The sequence below is a fragment of the Arvicanthis niloticus genome, chromosome 1 (genome assembly GCF_011762505.2).
Source record: "Arvicanthis niloticus isolate mArvNil1 chromosome 1, mArvNil1.pat.X, whole genome shotgun sequence".
In the NCBI taxonomy this organism is placed as follows: Eukaryota; Metazoa; Chordata; class Mammalia; order Rodentia; family Muridae; genus Arvicanthis; species Arvicanthis niloticus.
Window position 1 is genome coordinate 120,274,223 of NC_047658.1, and position 13,027 is coordinate 120,287,249.

A 13,027-nucleotide genomic window follows, 5' to 3' on the forward strand; every position below is an offset into this window, starting at 1 on the left:
GTAACAAGTATAAGAGGGTTGTTGTGTCTGAGGATACCCAGGGACACATAGTGAGTATCCAGCTAACTTAGACAATAGAATAAAATCCCATGTCAAAAAATAAAACAAAAGGAACAAAACAAATGCTAAGGGCTTAATAGACTTTGGATTCATATTCTAACTTGTTTATTTCTTTCAACTTCATAGATATTTGCAAGATTTACTTACAGCCTCAGTTGTTAAGGCATGATTCCAGATTCTGAAAATATAAAGGAGAATTAGAACTGTCAATTTGACAACTTTTTGGTGTTTTAATATATCAGAATAAAGGAAACGAGGAGCAAGCATAGTAAATATATATATTTTTTTAATGTTAGAAACATTTAAGGTGCCAACAGGCAGAATTTACTTCTCTATCCAATGAGAAGGTCCAAGTCTTTTCCTGAGTCTCCTCATGGCTGACTTCATCTCCTGGTTCCTCAGAGTATAGATCAAGGGGTTTAGCAGAGGGGAGATGACCGTGAAGGTGACAGAGATGGCTTTATCTGTGGGAAGGGCAGTGAAGGGTCTGGCATAGACATAGATGCAGGGCACAAAATGCAGAGTGATGACTGTAATGTGGGAGGTGCAAGTGGAGATGGCTTTCTTCCTGCCCTCTCCTGACTGAGATTTCAGCAGTGATAATATGACCATGTAGGACACCAGGAGCAAGAAAAACCACAGTGTGGTGAGCATTCCATTATTGGAAATCATCAGCAGCTCAAGTACAAAAATGTCTGTGCAGGCAAGTTTGATGACCTGGGGAACATCACAGTAGAAAGTGTCAAGAACATTGGGTCCACAGAACGGAAGTGTCAGCAAGAGAGAAATCTGCACTATGGAGTGGGCAAAGCCCCCCACCCAGGAAGCCACTATTAACCCAACACAACGGCCTCTGCTCATGATGGTCACATAGTGCAGGGGCTTAGAGATGGCCACATATCGATCTAGAGCCATCACAGACAGAGAAAACACATCCACTCCCCCAATCAGGTGGAAGAAGAACATCTGAGTGAGACAGCCATTGAAAGAGATGGTCTTTCTGTCTGAGAGAAGGTCCACCAGAACCTTGGGGGCAGTGATGGAGGAAAAGCAGATGTCAGCAACAGACAAATTCCTGAGCAAGAAATACATGGGTGTGTGAAGGCGAGACTCGTAGGTCACTGTGACCATGATGAGAAGGTTCCCCAGCAGAGTTGTCACATACACCAGGAGAAGGAAAAGAAAGAGCACCATGCTCACTTCTTGACTTTGGGTCAGGCCAAGGAAAATGAGTTCTTTGACCCTGGTATAATTTTCCATCTTCATTAAATCTCTCTCTTTCTTTGCTTTTTTTTTTTTTTTTCTTTTGCCTTTTTCTCTTGTCTGCCTAAGCTCCCAGTGTACAATTCAGAAGCTTCTCATTAGGGCTTTAGTAGCTGAAATTGATCAAGTTGTCCACTTTCTAAATATTGCAGTCAATTAAATTATCAAATCAAGTTGGCACATAGAAAATCATTTAATAATTTTTCCCCTAGAAAGCATCATTGGAAAAGAACACACATTAAGTAGTGACACTTAGGAAGACTAAATAAACAGTTTTTTTTACTATGTTTTTCATTTTTCTGCTTTTGGTTTCAAACTTCTAGTGGTCTCAGTAAACCATTTTTCTGTTTGTTTTGCTCAAATGAAATGGTTTAAATTCCCCTTTTCAGTTATGCTACTTGAGGGTCAAATATTCTGGCTTTCCTAAGAACATAAAGTAGAAGAACCATTTTCAAGTTAATTGTTTCTAATTTGTTATTTTTTGTATCAGTTGTACAGGGCTACTCTTGGATGTGAGCCCATGGAGATTTTTGGAATTCTTCTGAAAGGTGATTTGTTTCTCCATTAAAGGCCGAGTTCAGGTGCTTAGTGAGAAGGGCAGTGCTGAGCCCACAGTGGTGAGACAGATGCGGGGCCAGTAGTTTTATCACTTCCTTATTCTGTTAACAGCCAAGTGCATGATGGGAGTCTGTGAACTGTGAGCTGTCAACAATATCAGTTTGATCAAGCAGGGAAGAGGAAGAAACTTTGTGTGTGTGTGTGTGTGTGTAGGAGGTAGTGGTGTTTCTGTGTGTGTAGGAGGTAGTGGTGTTTATGTGTGTGTGTGTGCATGTGTGTATGTGTGTAGGAGGTAGTTGTGTTTATGTTTGTGTATTTGTGTGTGTGTAGCAGGGAGTGGTGTTTATATGTATGTATGTATGTATGTATGTATGTATGTATGTATGTATGTATGTGTGTGTGAGGTAGTGGTGTGTGTGTGTGTGTGTGTGTGTGTGTGTGTGTGTGTGATTCATGTGAGACACCATAGAACTGAAAAAGGATGAGGCTTTCTTGTTTCAATACAGGTTCCCAATATTAGCCTCTGTCAACACATAGGAGTCAGCTAGAAATCTACTCTTCACGCCAGGACTGACGGGAAGGTTTTCCAGTTTCTTAATGCAAAATGTGAGTCCGCATTCCTTTCCAAAAGGAATCCTCGGCAGATAAACTGGACTGTTCTTTACAGAAGAAAACACAAGAAAGGACAGTCGGAACCCCCCCCCCCCCCCCCCCCCCCGTGCAGTCAAATTCCAACGAGCCATCACTGGTGCATCTCTTGCTGATATAATGGCCAAGAGGAATCAGAAACCAGAAGTCAGGAAAGCTCAGTGAGAGCAGGCTATAAGGGCTGCCAAGGAAGCAAAAAAGGCTAAGCAGGCATCAAAGAAGACAGCAATGGCTGCTGCCAAAGGCACCCACAAAGGCAGCACCTAAACAAAAAATAGTGAAGCCTGTGAAGGTCTTTGCTCCCAGAGTTGGTGGGAAACGCTAATTTGGTAGATTAGAGTTTGAAATAAAGATCTGTCTTTAACTCAAAAAAAAAAAAAAAAAAAAAAAAAAAAAAAAAAAAAAAAAAAAGAAAGAAAAAGAAAAAGAAAAAGAAAAAAAGAAAAAAAAAAAAAAAGAAATCTACTCTTCTCCCACCTGTTCCCACTTCCCCTCTCCAGTCTGCATCATCCTCAGATGCAATTGTAGGTTTGGGGAAAAGCAGTTGAAGAGTCCTGGTTGCCTGGAGGGTCTATTTACCTCCAGCACTAAGGTGCCTTGTCAATGGTTCTTTCGTGCATTCTTCTGAATAGGCTGTTTTTAGTTAGTGCCAGGAGATGAAGAGATGAAAAGTGGGACTACCTCAAAAATCACAGCAATTGTATGCTGAGAATCTGAGCTTTAAGTGTAGTTTTCTTTAGCTTCAAAGCTGTTCTATTTATTGCAATGACAACTCTTTAATCATGCAGTAAGCTGGAGTTATTTCTTCACCTTAATTTTAGTGTAAAGAGACCAGAAAAATGCTTCCTGACTGGTTTGAAAAGTTATGACATTTCCAGACAAACTTGGATGCATCATAGACCCTTCCACTCCCTCACACATCTGCAGCACCCCAAGACTGCAGCAAAAACTGATGTTCAAAAAAGAGAGCCAGATTTCTCCAAATTAGACTGGACTGTATTCATAACACCAAGTTTGTCAGAAATTTCAAAAGAATACATTTAACCAATGAGTCCTTCAGTACTTTCTCACACATTGGTTGTGGTCCTTATAGTACAGTTGGGACTGGGCTTATGCTAGCTACATTGCACAAAAGTGTAGCAAAGGTTTTATTGTGAAGCAGTATTCAATCTGATGAACATACAAATATGTAGTGTGACAACAGTTGTGGGGATCAATCAATTATATCCTAGTGTCATGGAAGCACAGCAGAACTCTATTTAGGGCAGTTATAGCAAACTTTAAGCTTTAACAGTGGAGACAAAAATTTGTCACTGTCTGGATAAATTCCAACAGCAGAGACAGGGAAATAATGCCAAACAGTGGTGAAATGGCACAATCACAGAGAGATCACAGAAAAATTCAGGTCAGTGGACTAGTGTAGAGGTGTGGGGAGTTTTGATCGGAGGCCTTTTGTTCAGTAATGCCATTCCTTGCCTCATTACTTCATCAACAAAAGTTTTACTAGTTAATTTCATGATTCTTATGTATTGTTAACTCAGTGAGTGATTGATCTAGGAATACTACCTACTGGGTGTGCATTTCATGAAAGGAAGATTGTCTAAGTAGGAGGGAGATACACAGAATGGAGACACATTGTTCTCTTTTCTCTCTAATTCAATATGTGTATCTTTATATTTTTCATTATAAGGACATTGGAAAAAATTGAAGAGTTGCATTTATCAGAAAACCTTTGGGTTTTTTTTTTTTTTTTGCATTGATTTTAACATGTGGCAGCCACACACCAAGCAATTGAAAAGCTCTTACAATTGTCCGATGACTTGTCTCAGACCCAGGCTACCCTCTGAATTCTTCTTAACACAATGTCCCCTTCCAGCTCATGACACCTACCTTTGCTGTTTGTTGGTGAGAAGATTGTCCTTGGTCTGAAATAGTTAATATCCCTGGAAAACATTTAAAGTTAAATTAGTTAAACACAACCAATGACACCATCTTGATTTCAATATGCATATAACCATAGCTAGCATCTGAATGTCTTTACCTATTTCCTTTATATCAAATCTTCAGATACTATGTTATGATGCTATGTCCAATGTGCAGCAACTGTTGTCATTAATCACTGAAAGATGTGTTTCTGGATGTAAAGCCCTTTGCATGATTGAACATCTTTGTGTTCTTGCTTCCTTTGCCTCAAAAGCAAACTCAAGGAGTCACATCTTTCAGGTTCTTCCACTGTGTTCCTGTCTTATATTCAAATCCCTCAACCTCAGGCTAAATGTAAGCCTGGCAAAGGGACTCTCACTGGGTGGGACAGTAGAAGTAACTGTCTGAGTGTAGCACTGATCATGCAATTTTAACCAGAGTCATTAAAATATTATCCAAACATGCATTAACAATTATTGACATATGCTGGCTGGTGTCCAAATACTTGAGAGGCAATACAAGAAATCTGTTTGGTTTGTATCTCTAACATTCTGCACTGGGCCCCTGTGTCATGTCCTGGTCCCCGAGTCTCAGGCTTATTATGAAGGCTAAACAGAGTTGGGCAAGCAAGTGGAAATCAACTGGCTAGTTGAACTGCTAGTGGTGGAGTTTCAGTGGGGATTATTAAATTGTTGTCAACAGATACACCCATGTGTAAACAGAGATCATTATGGAAAAAACCCAACGTTTTTATTCAGGTTGTCAAGACAGAAATTGAATGCCCTTATTCTAAAGCTCAGGCAGCTCTTTGATAAAACATGTGTCCATGTGTCTAGTACACTCCCCGGGTCTCCCTTTATGTCTTTACAGGGATAAAAGAGCATATATCTGAGTGCCCACATTTCTGTTTTTAAAGAAGTATCTGTTTTATGTGCATTGGTGTTTTGCCTGCATGTATATCTGTGTGTGGGTGCTAGATACCCCGAGATTAGAGTTATAGACTAGTCACAGGAGCTACCACTTGGATGCTGGGAATTGAAACTAAGTCAATTCTGGTGTTCTTAACCACTGGGCCATCTCTGTAACCCCTAAATGCCCATATTTCTTACATGGATGAAGTCAAGAAGTTAGACAACCAAACGTGGACCTTAAGTAGTTTCACACCACTTAGTTTCCTCATCAAGTAGAGAACATTATGGTTCTTGAGCCTGGATGTCCATGTCTTCTGAATTCATTAAGTATCCATTGAGGATACTTAGACAGGAACAGCTATCAACTGTTTCTCATCATTATGCCATATAAAACCATCCATTTGGAGGGAGGTAGATAGAGCTCAGTTTGTAAGTGGTAACACAGAGGGACATTGGCACAACAAATTGGTACACAGTAGCACTGACATTGTCTTAATGTACTTCACTGCAGAACTGGATGGTAAGATCCAGTGCCCTGGAACACAGTTGAAATGTGAATCTTTGGTTGCTGTTCTTTTAAAGGCTGTGAAGTCTGCTTCCCCATAGTGATCTGGGTAAGTGACTCTCAGTCCTACTTTTCCTGTCTCTGTCATCATGTGGCAGCTCAAATGAAAATCGGCAGATACAAAGAGAAGGAAAGGGCCAATACATGGTAGAGATAACTGACCTTACCAAAAAGCACAGTTTAGTTAATTACTATCCTCACAAAGTATGGAAGCTGTCTATTTACTTATCTTAATGTTGTGTCAAAATACTTGTCAAAAAGAATTTAAAAGAAGGATTTGTTTTAGCTTAGACTAGCAGGGTAAAGTCCAACCTAGGGAAGTCATGGTAGCCAGGAGCATGCAGAAAATGTGACAATTGGAGTTGGAGAGATGGCTCAGCAGATAAGACCACTGGCTCTTCCTTCAGGAAGTGGGTTTGAATCCCAAAACTCACAGAGAGGCACAAGTATAACTTCAGTTCCTGGGGATTCAATGATTTCTTCTGGTGTCTGTGGGCACCATACAGGCAGAGGGTGCATAGACATACGTGTAGGCAAATACTCCTGTACAATAAATAAATAAATAAATAAATAAATAAATAAATAAGTAAATAAATAAGTAGAATTTCTAGGGCTAGAGAAATGGCTCAGAGGTTTAGAGCACATACCACTCTTCTAGAAGACCTAGAGTTCAATTCCTAGTATCCATGTGAGGTGGTTCATAATCACCTGTAACTCCAGCTGCATGGAGAGCCGAGTGCTTGGGTCTCTGCAGGCACCTCCATTCAAGCACATTCACATATACACACAATTCAAAGCAATAACAATGAACTTAAAACGTATGTCCATTTTGGAGCATAACATGTTTTTGTCTTGAATGAATAAAGGTCAACTTTTAACGAATATAACTGATAAATGAGAATGATGGTGTTCCATTGTCACAGATATTATATTAAGTTCTCATGGTGATTATAGCTGTCCTTGTTTTATATTATCACACTGTTTTTTACATTTAAATTTTATTTTACTTTATTTACTTGTGACAGGGTCTGACTATGTAGCCCTGGCTGTCTTGGAATGTGCTATGTGTAATGGGGCTAGCCTGAAACTCACAAGAGATCTGACTGCCTCCCTTTCCAGAGTACAATGATTAAAGCCATGCTTCATTTGCCCTCCCTCTCACTTGCCCCTTGCCACCTGTGGCTGGTAGGAAGAGTGACCCTGTGGTTATGAGAACAGGAGAACTGGCTCCACCCCTTGCCAGCTGGAGCAATTAAGAGAGCAGGCTCTGCCCCTCACCTGAGCAGCACAGTAGAGCTTGTCCTGGTGGCATGGGGGTGGGTGTGCTGGCCTCATGGACATGAGATCGGGAGAACTGGCTGTGGCATAGGATGAGCTAAGTGGGGAAGAGCTGGAGAGCCTGCCCTGGTGGTGTGGTTGTGGGAGAGTTGGCAGGCTGACCAGCTTAGCTACCATCCAGGTCCAGAACCAGGGCTTTGAGTTGCCCCATCCCAACATTTAACCCATCTGTGAACTGCTAGAGCCCTTGAAAGAGCCAGACTTGCAGATCCAAAGCTGCAGGATCTCCATGACACATGACAGGGCAACAACAGCATATCCAAGAGCAGTCCAGGTGAGGATCCAGTATTGATAGTGTAGCAGACAACAGAGGCGTTGAAACAGACCAATGACTCATTGCAGTGAACATTTGCACGAAAAGATATGTGGACAAAGGGGTAGATTGTGTGATACACTGTGACACACTACAGCTTCCATCTTATAACTTTTTTTCTCTTTTCTTTTTTTGGTGTGGGGAGTTTGCAAGGGCAGAGGGCAGATACAAAGGGATGGGGAGATGAGTGGAATTGGTGTGCATGATGTAAAATTTATAAAGAATCAATAAAAAGTTAAAAAAAAAAAAAGAAGGACACGCATCATTGTGCCTGGCCTGTCTCTTTATTAATTAAGCATATTATTTGACAATTTAATAATATACATAATATATTATGATTATAATCACTTGCTCCCTCTTACCTCCCTCCCACCCTACTCAACCTCACCATACAAACCCATTTCCCACATTCTTGTCTTTACTTCTTTTTTTGTGACCCTTTGAGTCTAACTAGGGCTATCTTCATGATCATGGCTGTAAACTATCTGTTAGAGCCTGGTGGGCTCACCAGGGTGCACATAAAAAAGGAGGTGACTTCCTCTCCTTCCCACATCCATAGTAGCCAATAGTTTCCTAGGGAGGGGGTCATGTCCTATGACCTGTGCAAATAACAGCATTTTCTGTCAGCTTATGATTGAAATTACTGTGTGATATTTAGAAGGTAGCATTCTGCAGCCACTCTTCCTATTATCTGGCTTTTACCTTCTTTCTGCTCTGTCTTCTGAGATGTCCCCTGAGCCTTAAAGGGTGGTGTAAATGACCCATTAAGACCAAGACCTCAGCTGCTACTTATTCTCAGAATCCTGAGAAGTCGTGAATCTCTGTCTTCTCTGCTCTTGACTACAAAGGCTTGCTTCTCTGGTTATGGTTAAAGTAGCATTTGCCTATGGACATAAACATAAATAGTTAGAAGGGAGTTTAACACCATGTCAAATGAGCAAACATTAGTGGTAATTCTCACTCCAGGTGACTATGATAAACCAGCCTTGGATTTTACTCTGGTTTACAATACCACATGGGAATTCCTTCCTATTCAAGCAGAGTGGTTAGTTACCTCCATAACAGTCATGCCAGTATTTTACCAGTGGGGACATCTTGCCTGGCAAGTTAGTATCTTAGGTCACAGACTTTGAAGCTGTATGAGACTGCTAACAATTTCTCCCCCAGCAGCTTCCATGGCATTGTTTTGTATTATGTACAGTAGACAGCAGGGAATAATATTGCAGTTCAGTTCCAGCTTGATTTTATTATGTCCTGTAATCCAGGTATATGTTGTCTGCATCAATAGGATCTTATCATGTAGTTGAGGTGGCCAAACTAGGGCAATGGCGATGTCCTGTGTTGTTTTGGGAGCTTCTGAATCCTTTCTGAGCTAATTCAGAAGGAGACACTCTGCTTTCCAATGTTCATTTTGTCACCCATGGCTTCTGGAACTGGCTGTATTTTCCCATGTAGGGTTCCTTTGTTCAAACTTAAAGTATCTTCTAAAAATAGGTTATAGATGTGCTAGTTTTTATATATGCCCCCTTGCATGCTTAGTGTTGGTTACTATCTACCCAACCTTGTTCTTCATCTCCTCATCCTCTTCTCCATTTAAGTCTTATTAGCCCAGAATTTCCACTTCTCATTGTATTTCTATTGTCTATCGCCCGTTAGTTTGTTTTCTCTCCATTTTTCCAAAGCCAGATCTTTTGTGGTCTGTAGACACATTCCAAGTTAAATACAAAAATAAATTAAAGCACACATATGAAAGAGAGCGAGTCGTATGTGAGCTTTGTCTTTCTGGGCCCTCGGTTATCTCACTCTATATGATTTTTCCAGTTCTCTCCATTTCCCTGTACATTTAATTGTCTTTTTTATAGTTGAGTGAAATTCCAGTGTGTAAATGTACTACACTTGTATTTTCCACTCATCATTTGGTGGACATCTAGCTTGAGTCCATTTCTTGGCCAGAGGCAGCAATGAACAGGCATGTGTAGGTGTCTCTATTGTAGGGTAGATAGTATGTGTCTGGGAGTGGTACAGTTGGGTCATATGGCAGATCTATGTTTAGGTTTTTGAGGAGCCTCCACACTGATTTCCAGAGTGATGGCACAAGTTTACAGCCCTCCCTGTAAGAAGGGAGGGTTTCCCTTTCTCTACATTCGTTTTCAGCAGTTGTCACTTGATTACTTAATAAATGCTGTTCTTACTGAGGTGAGTTGGCCTTCCACAGTAGGGCTGATTTTCAGTTCTCTGATGGTTACGAATGTTGAACAGTTTTTATTTAATGCATTTATTAGACATTTATACATTTTTATTGTTTAACTGGGGTATTTGTTTGTTTTTGTTGTTGTTTTTTTTATTTGTTGTTTCAAAACAGGTCTTTCCATGTAGCTCTGGTTGTCCTGGAACTCACTATGTACCTCTCAGATTTTCAGATTAAAGCAAATACCATCTGCTAAGACCCACTTGGACACGTGTAAGAAATGGTAGAACATTATTTGTGCCCCTGAAACAGAGCCAGGAGAGTGTGGGCCTCCACGAGTGTTGATGGTTGTTATGGGCATAAGGCTTGTTTGTATAATAGTGTACATATTTTTATGTTTCTCCTTTGAGGAATGTCCTTTCTGCTAAAGTTAATGACTCCATAGTAATCAGAAATAGCATGAATCTGGGAAGTGAGGGTGTGACTAGGTCTCAGCAAAATGGTAAAACACTGTGACCTACAGGGCAGCCTTTAAGGCTGTGGGAAAGAATGCTGAAAACATGAGTTTGAAAATATAAAATTTCTCAACTTTACAAAATACAAGGATGCAATATGCATTGTATAAAGAACAGAAGACAGCTACACTGTGAGTCAGTTTGTCAGAAAGATACTAAGGAAAGAGATAAAGAGATTTGGGGAGTGGAAATTATAAAGCAAGATCCTACTCAGCAAGGATTTTTTTTTGTCATGCTTAGAAAGGCTGGTGGAACCCAAGGCTCCAGCTGTATGTGTAGGGGAGGATGGCCTTGTTGGGCATAGGTGGGAGAGGAGATCCTTGGTCTCATGTAGGCTAGACACAGAGTAGGGTGGAATTTGAGGGTGAGGAGGTGGGAGTGGTTGGTAAGTGGGGGCACATCCTCATAAAAGCAAGAGAAGGGAAGATGGGATAGGAGCTTCTTGGGGGAGGGGTTATGGGGCAAAGGGATAACATCTGAAATGTAAATAAAATATCCAATGAAAAATATTAAAAAAAAAAAAAGAAAGGCTGGTGGATTCCTGAGTTCCAAGTTAGCATAATTTAGGTCCAGGGATGGTTGGAATGGTAATTTCAGGGCAGGGTCCCACCCAGCTATCTTATTGTCTGTGCTTGTGTTTGCTTTTTTCCCTAAGAATAAAGGGGCTGGAGCCATGGAATCATGATTCATGGGATAATCAAAAGGGAACTTGGGGTAAAAATTGAATTGATATGTGGAACAAAAGACTGGGCTTTTTGGGCTGCAAGAATGAGCTATCCAGAGAGTTTTTAGAATTGCAAGAGAAATCTGTCTCAAGAGGAGCAGAGCACACACCCACCCACCCACACACCACACACACCCACACAAAGATAGAGATAGAGATAGATAGATAGATAGATAGATAGAGAGAGAGAGAGAGAGAGAGAGAGAGAGAGAGAGAGAGAGAGGTGTTTGGAGATGTCCAGAGAAAACAGAACACAGGGAGGATACTCTGGAAAGCTGTCTTGAGCAGAACATAGGCCTGCTTCCAGCTTGGACCCCATGATCTGATTTTGATTCTTTTGTTTTGCTGTTATCAAATGTTCCTTCTCTCAGAACCCACCTCCAAGCTGAGGCTGTTCCTTGGTAGCCATCATCAAACCTGGCCCACATGTTTTCTTCATTTTCCATTTTTTAATTTCTTTGTGAATTGTAGATATATTAATGCTTTGAAAGATGTATAACTAGCAAAGTTTCTTTCCCATCATGTAAGCTGCCTTTTTACCCAGTTGACCATTTCTGTTGCTTTACAAGCCTTTTAATTTAATAATGTTCAATATGGTAAATCTTTTTCTTACCTCCTAAGCAACTAGGGTTTTATTAGAAAGTCTTTACTTATGCCTATATATTTTGCTGAATGCCCTGCATTCTTATCTAGAACTCTCATTAATTTTTTAATATGGAAAGATGTTATATATGGTCTACTTTTATTTATCTGATAATGTTTAATTCTTTCCTACATTTTCATTGGAAATATAGTTTTTTTTCATTGGCATTCTCTGTTAGGAATTTGAATTTTTTTCATGTCTTTGAATCAGTTTCTGATGAAAATTCAGCTGTTAAAGTGATTGAATATTCCTTGTATGTGATAACTCATTTCTTCCTGATTATTTTCAGTATTGTCTTTTGGAAAGTTTTATCATGGTATTTTAAGTGTAGTGTTTTTGGTGTAACTTCTTAGATAGGTGCATATGCATATATATTTCTCTATCTCTCTCTATAATATTTTAAAACAAGAGTTGTGAGTTTCAGTCCATTACTTATCCTGCGACTGTTGTCATGTGTATGTTATTTTGCCTCATGGTATCTCACCGTGTCTATGACTCTCTTTATTTCTCTTTACTTGTTTATCTTTATGTTTCTCAGATTGTGCAACTTACATTTCTTCTCAAAGCATTGATTGATTTATTACTTTGACACACAGCAAGTATTAAATAATTGTTGACTGAGCAATGCTCAGAAAACCCAATCACCAGGTACGTCTCTAGGATGATTTTACAAAGTTCTTTGCCTCTAGTTTAGGACCTTGACTTATTGAACTTTCAAATTTTATACTCATATCTATTTGATTCTTTATAGTGTTAACATTCTTTCCACTTTGTAATCATGCCCATCTCCTCAGTGGGCTTCAGCCACTTTCTCAAGTGTGTATAGTAGAGAAGAGGGAATGAGTCTGAGTAGTCCTGTGCCATCCTCCATGACCAGCTCTGGGCCATTCAAAAGCTGCCTGCACCTCTTTCATCCAATACACTATGGTCATAAAAGAAGATCCCAGTGGTACCTGCATGGTTGGGCTTTTCAGAGTCTAAACATGGGTGTGCCTGTCAAATTCAGACTATATATTTCAATGGACCTATCTCCAAGTTTGTTGATTTCTTTTCTGCCTGCTTAACTGTGCCATTGAACCTGCACAGGCAACACCCTGTTTCGTTTCACTCTTCAGATTCTGATATGATAGGTTTCACGTTTGTATATTTCATCAGCTGTGAAAAGTTCTCAGCTATTCTATCTTAAAACACTACTTCTTCATTCCTAGTATTTTTTTCTAGAAACTCCTTTTATATTCAGCCTTTATTATGTTCATTCACTTTCTTCTCCATGTTTATCAATTACCCTTTTATTTATTTATTTTTTTGTATCCTGTCTTTGTTGTATGATACTTCCCCAGTCTTTACTGGCTTGTTTTTCATGGTTTGCTTAGTTTGT

At 39.9% G+C, this 13,027-nt stretch overlaps 1 protein-coding gene across 1 annotated transcript; it reads right to left on the bottom strand.

Moving 5' to 3' along the window:
- Positions 1 to 328: 328 nt before the first annotated feature.
- Positions 329 to 5,018, bottom strand: LOC117716631 (olfactory receptor 4D10). The gene is made up of 3 exons (XM_034513718.2): positions 4,571 to 5,018; positions 4,420 to 4,472; positions 329 to 1,531 (listed from the first exon to the last, which is right to left on the bottom strand). The coding sequence occupies exon 3, from the start codon at positions 1,324 to 1,326 to the stop codon at positions 385 to 387; it is 942 nt and encodes a 313-aa protein (XP_034369609.1). The 5' UTR covers positions 1,327 to 1,531; positions 4,420 to 4,472; positions 4,571 to 5,018; the 3' UTR covers positions 329 to 384.
- Between the last annotated feature and the right edge of the window lie 8,009 nt (positions 5,019 to 13,027).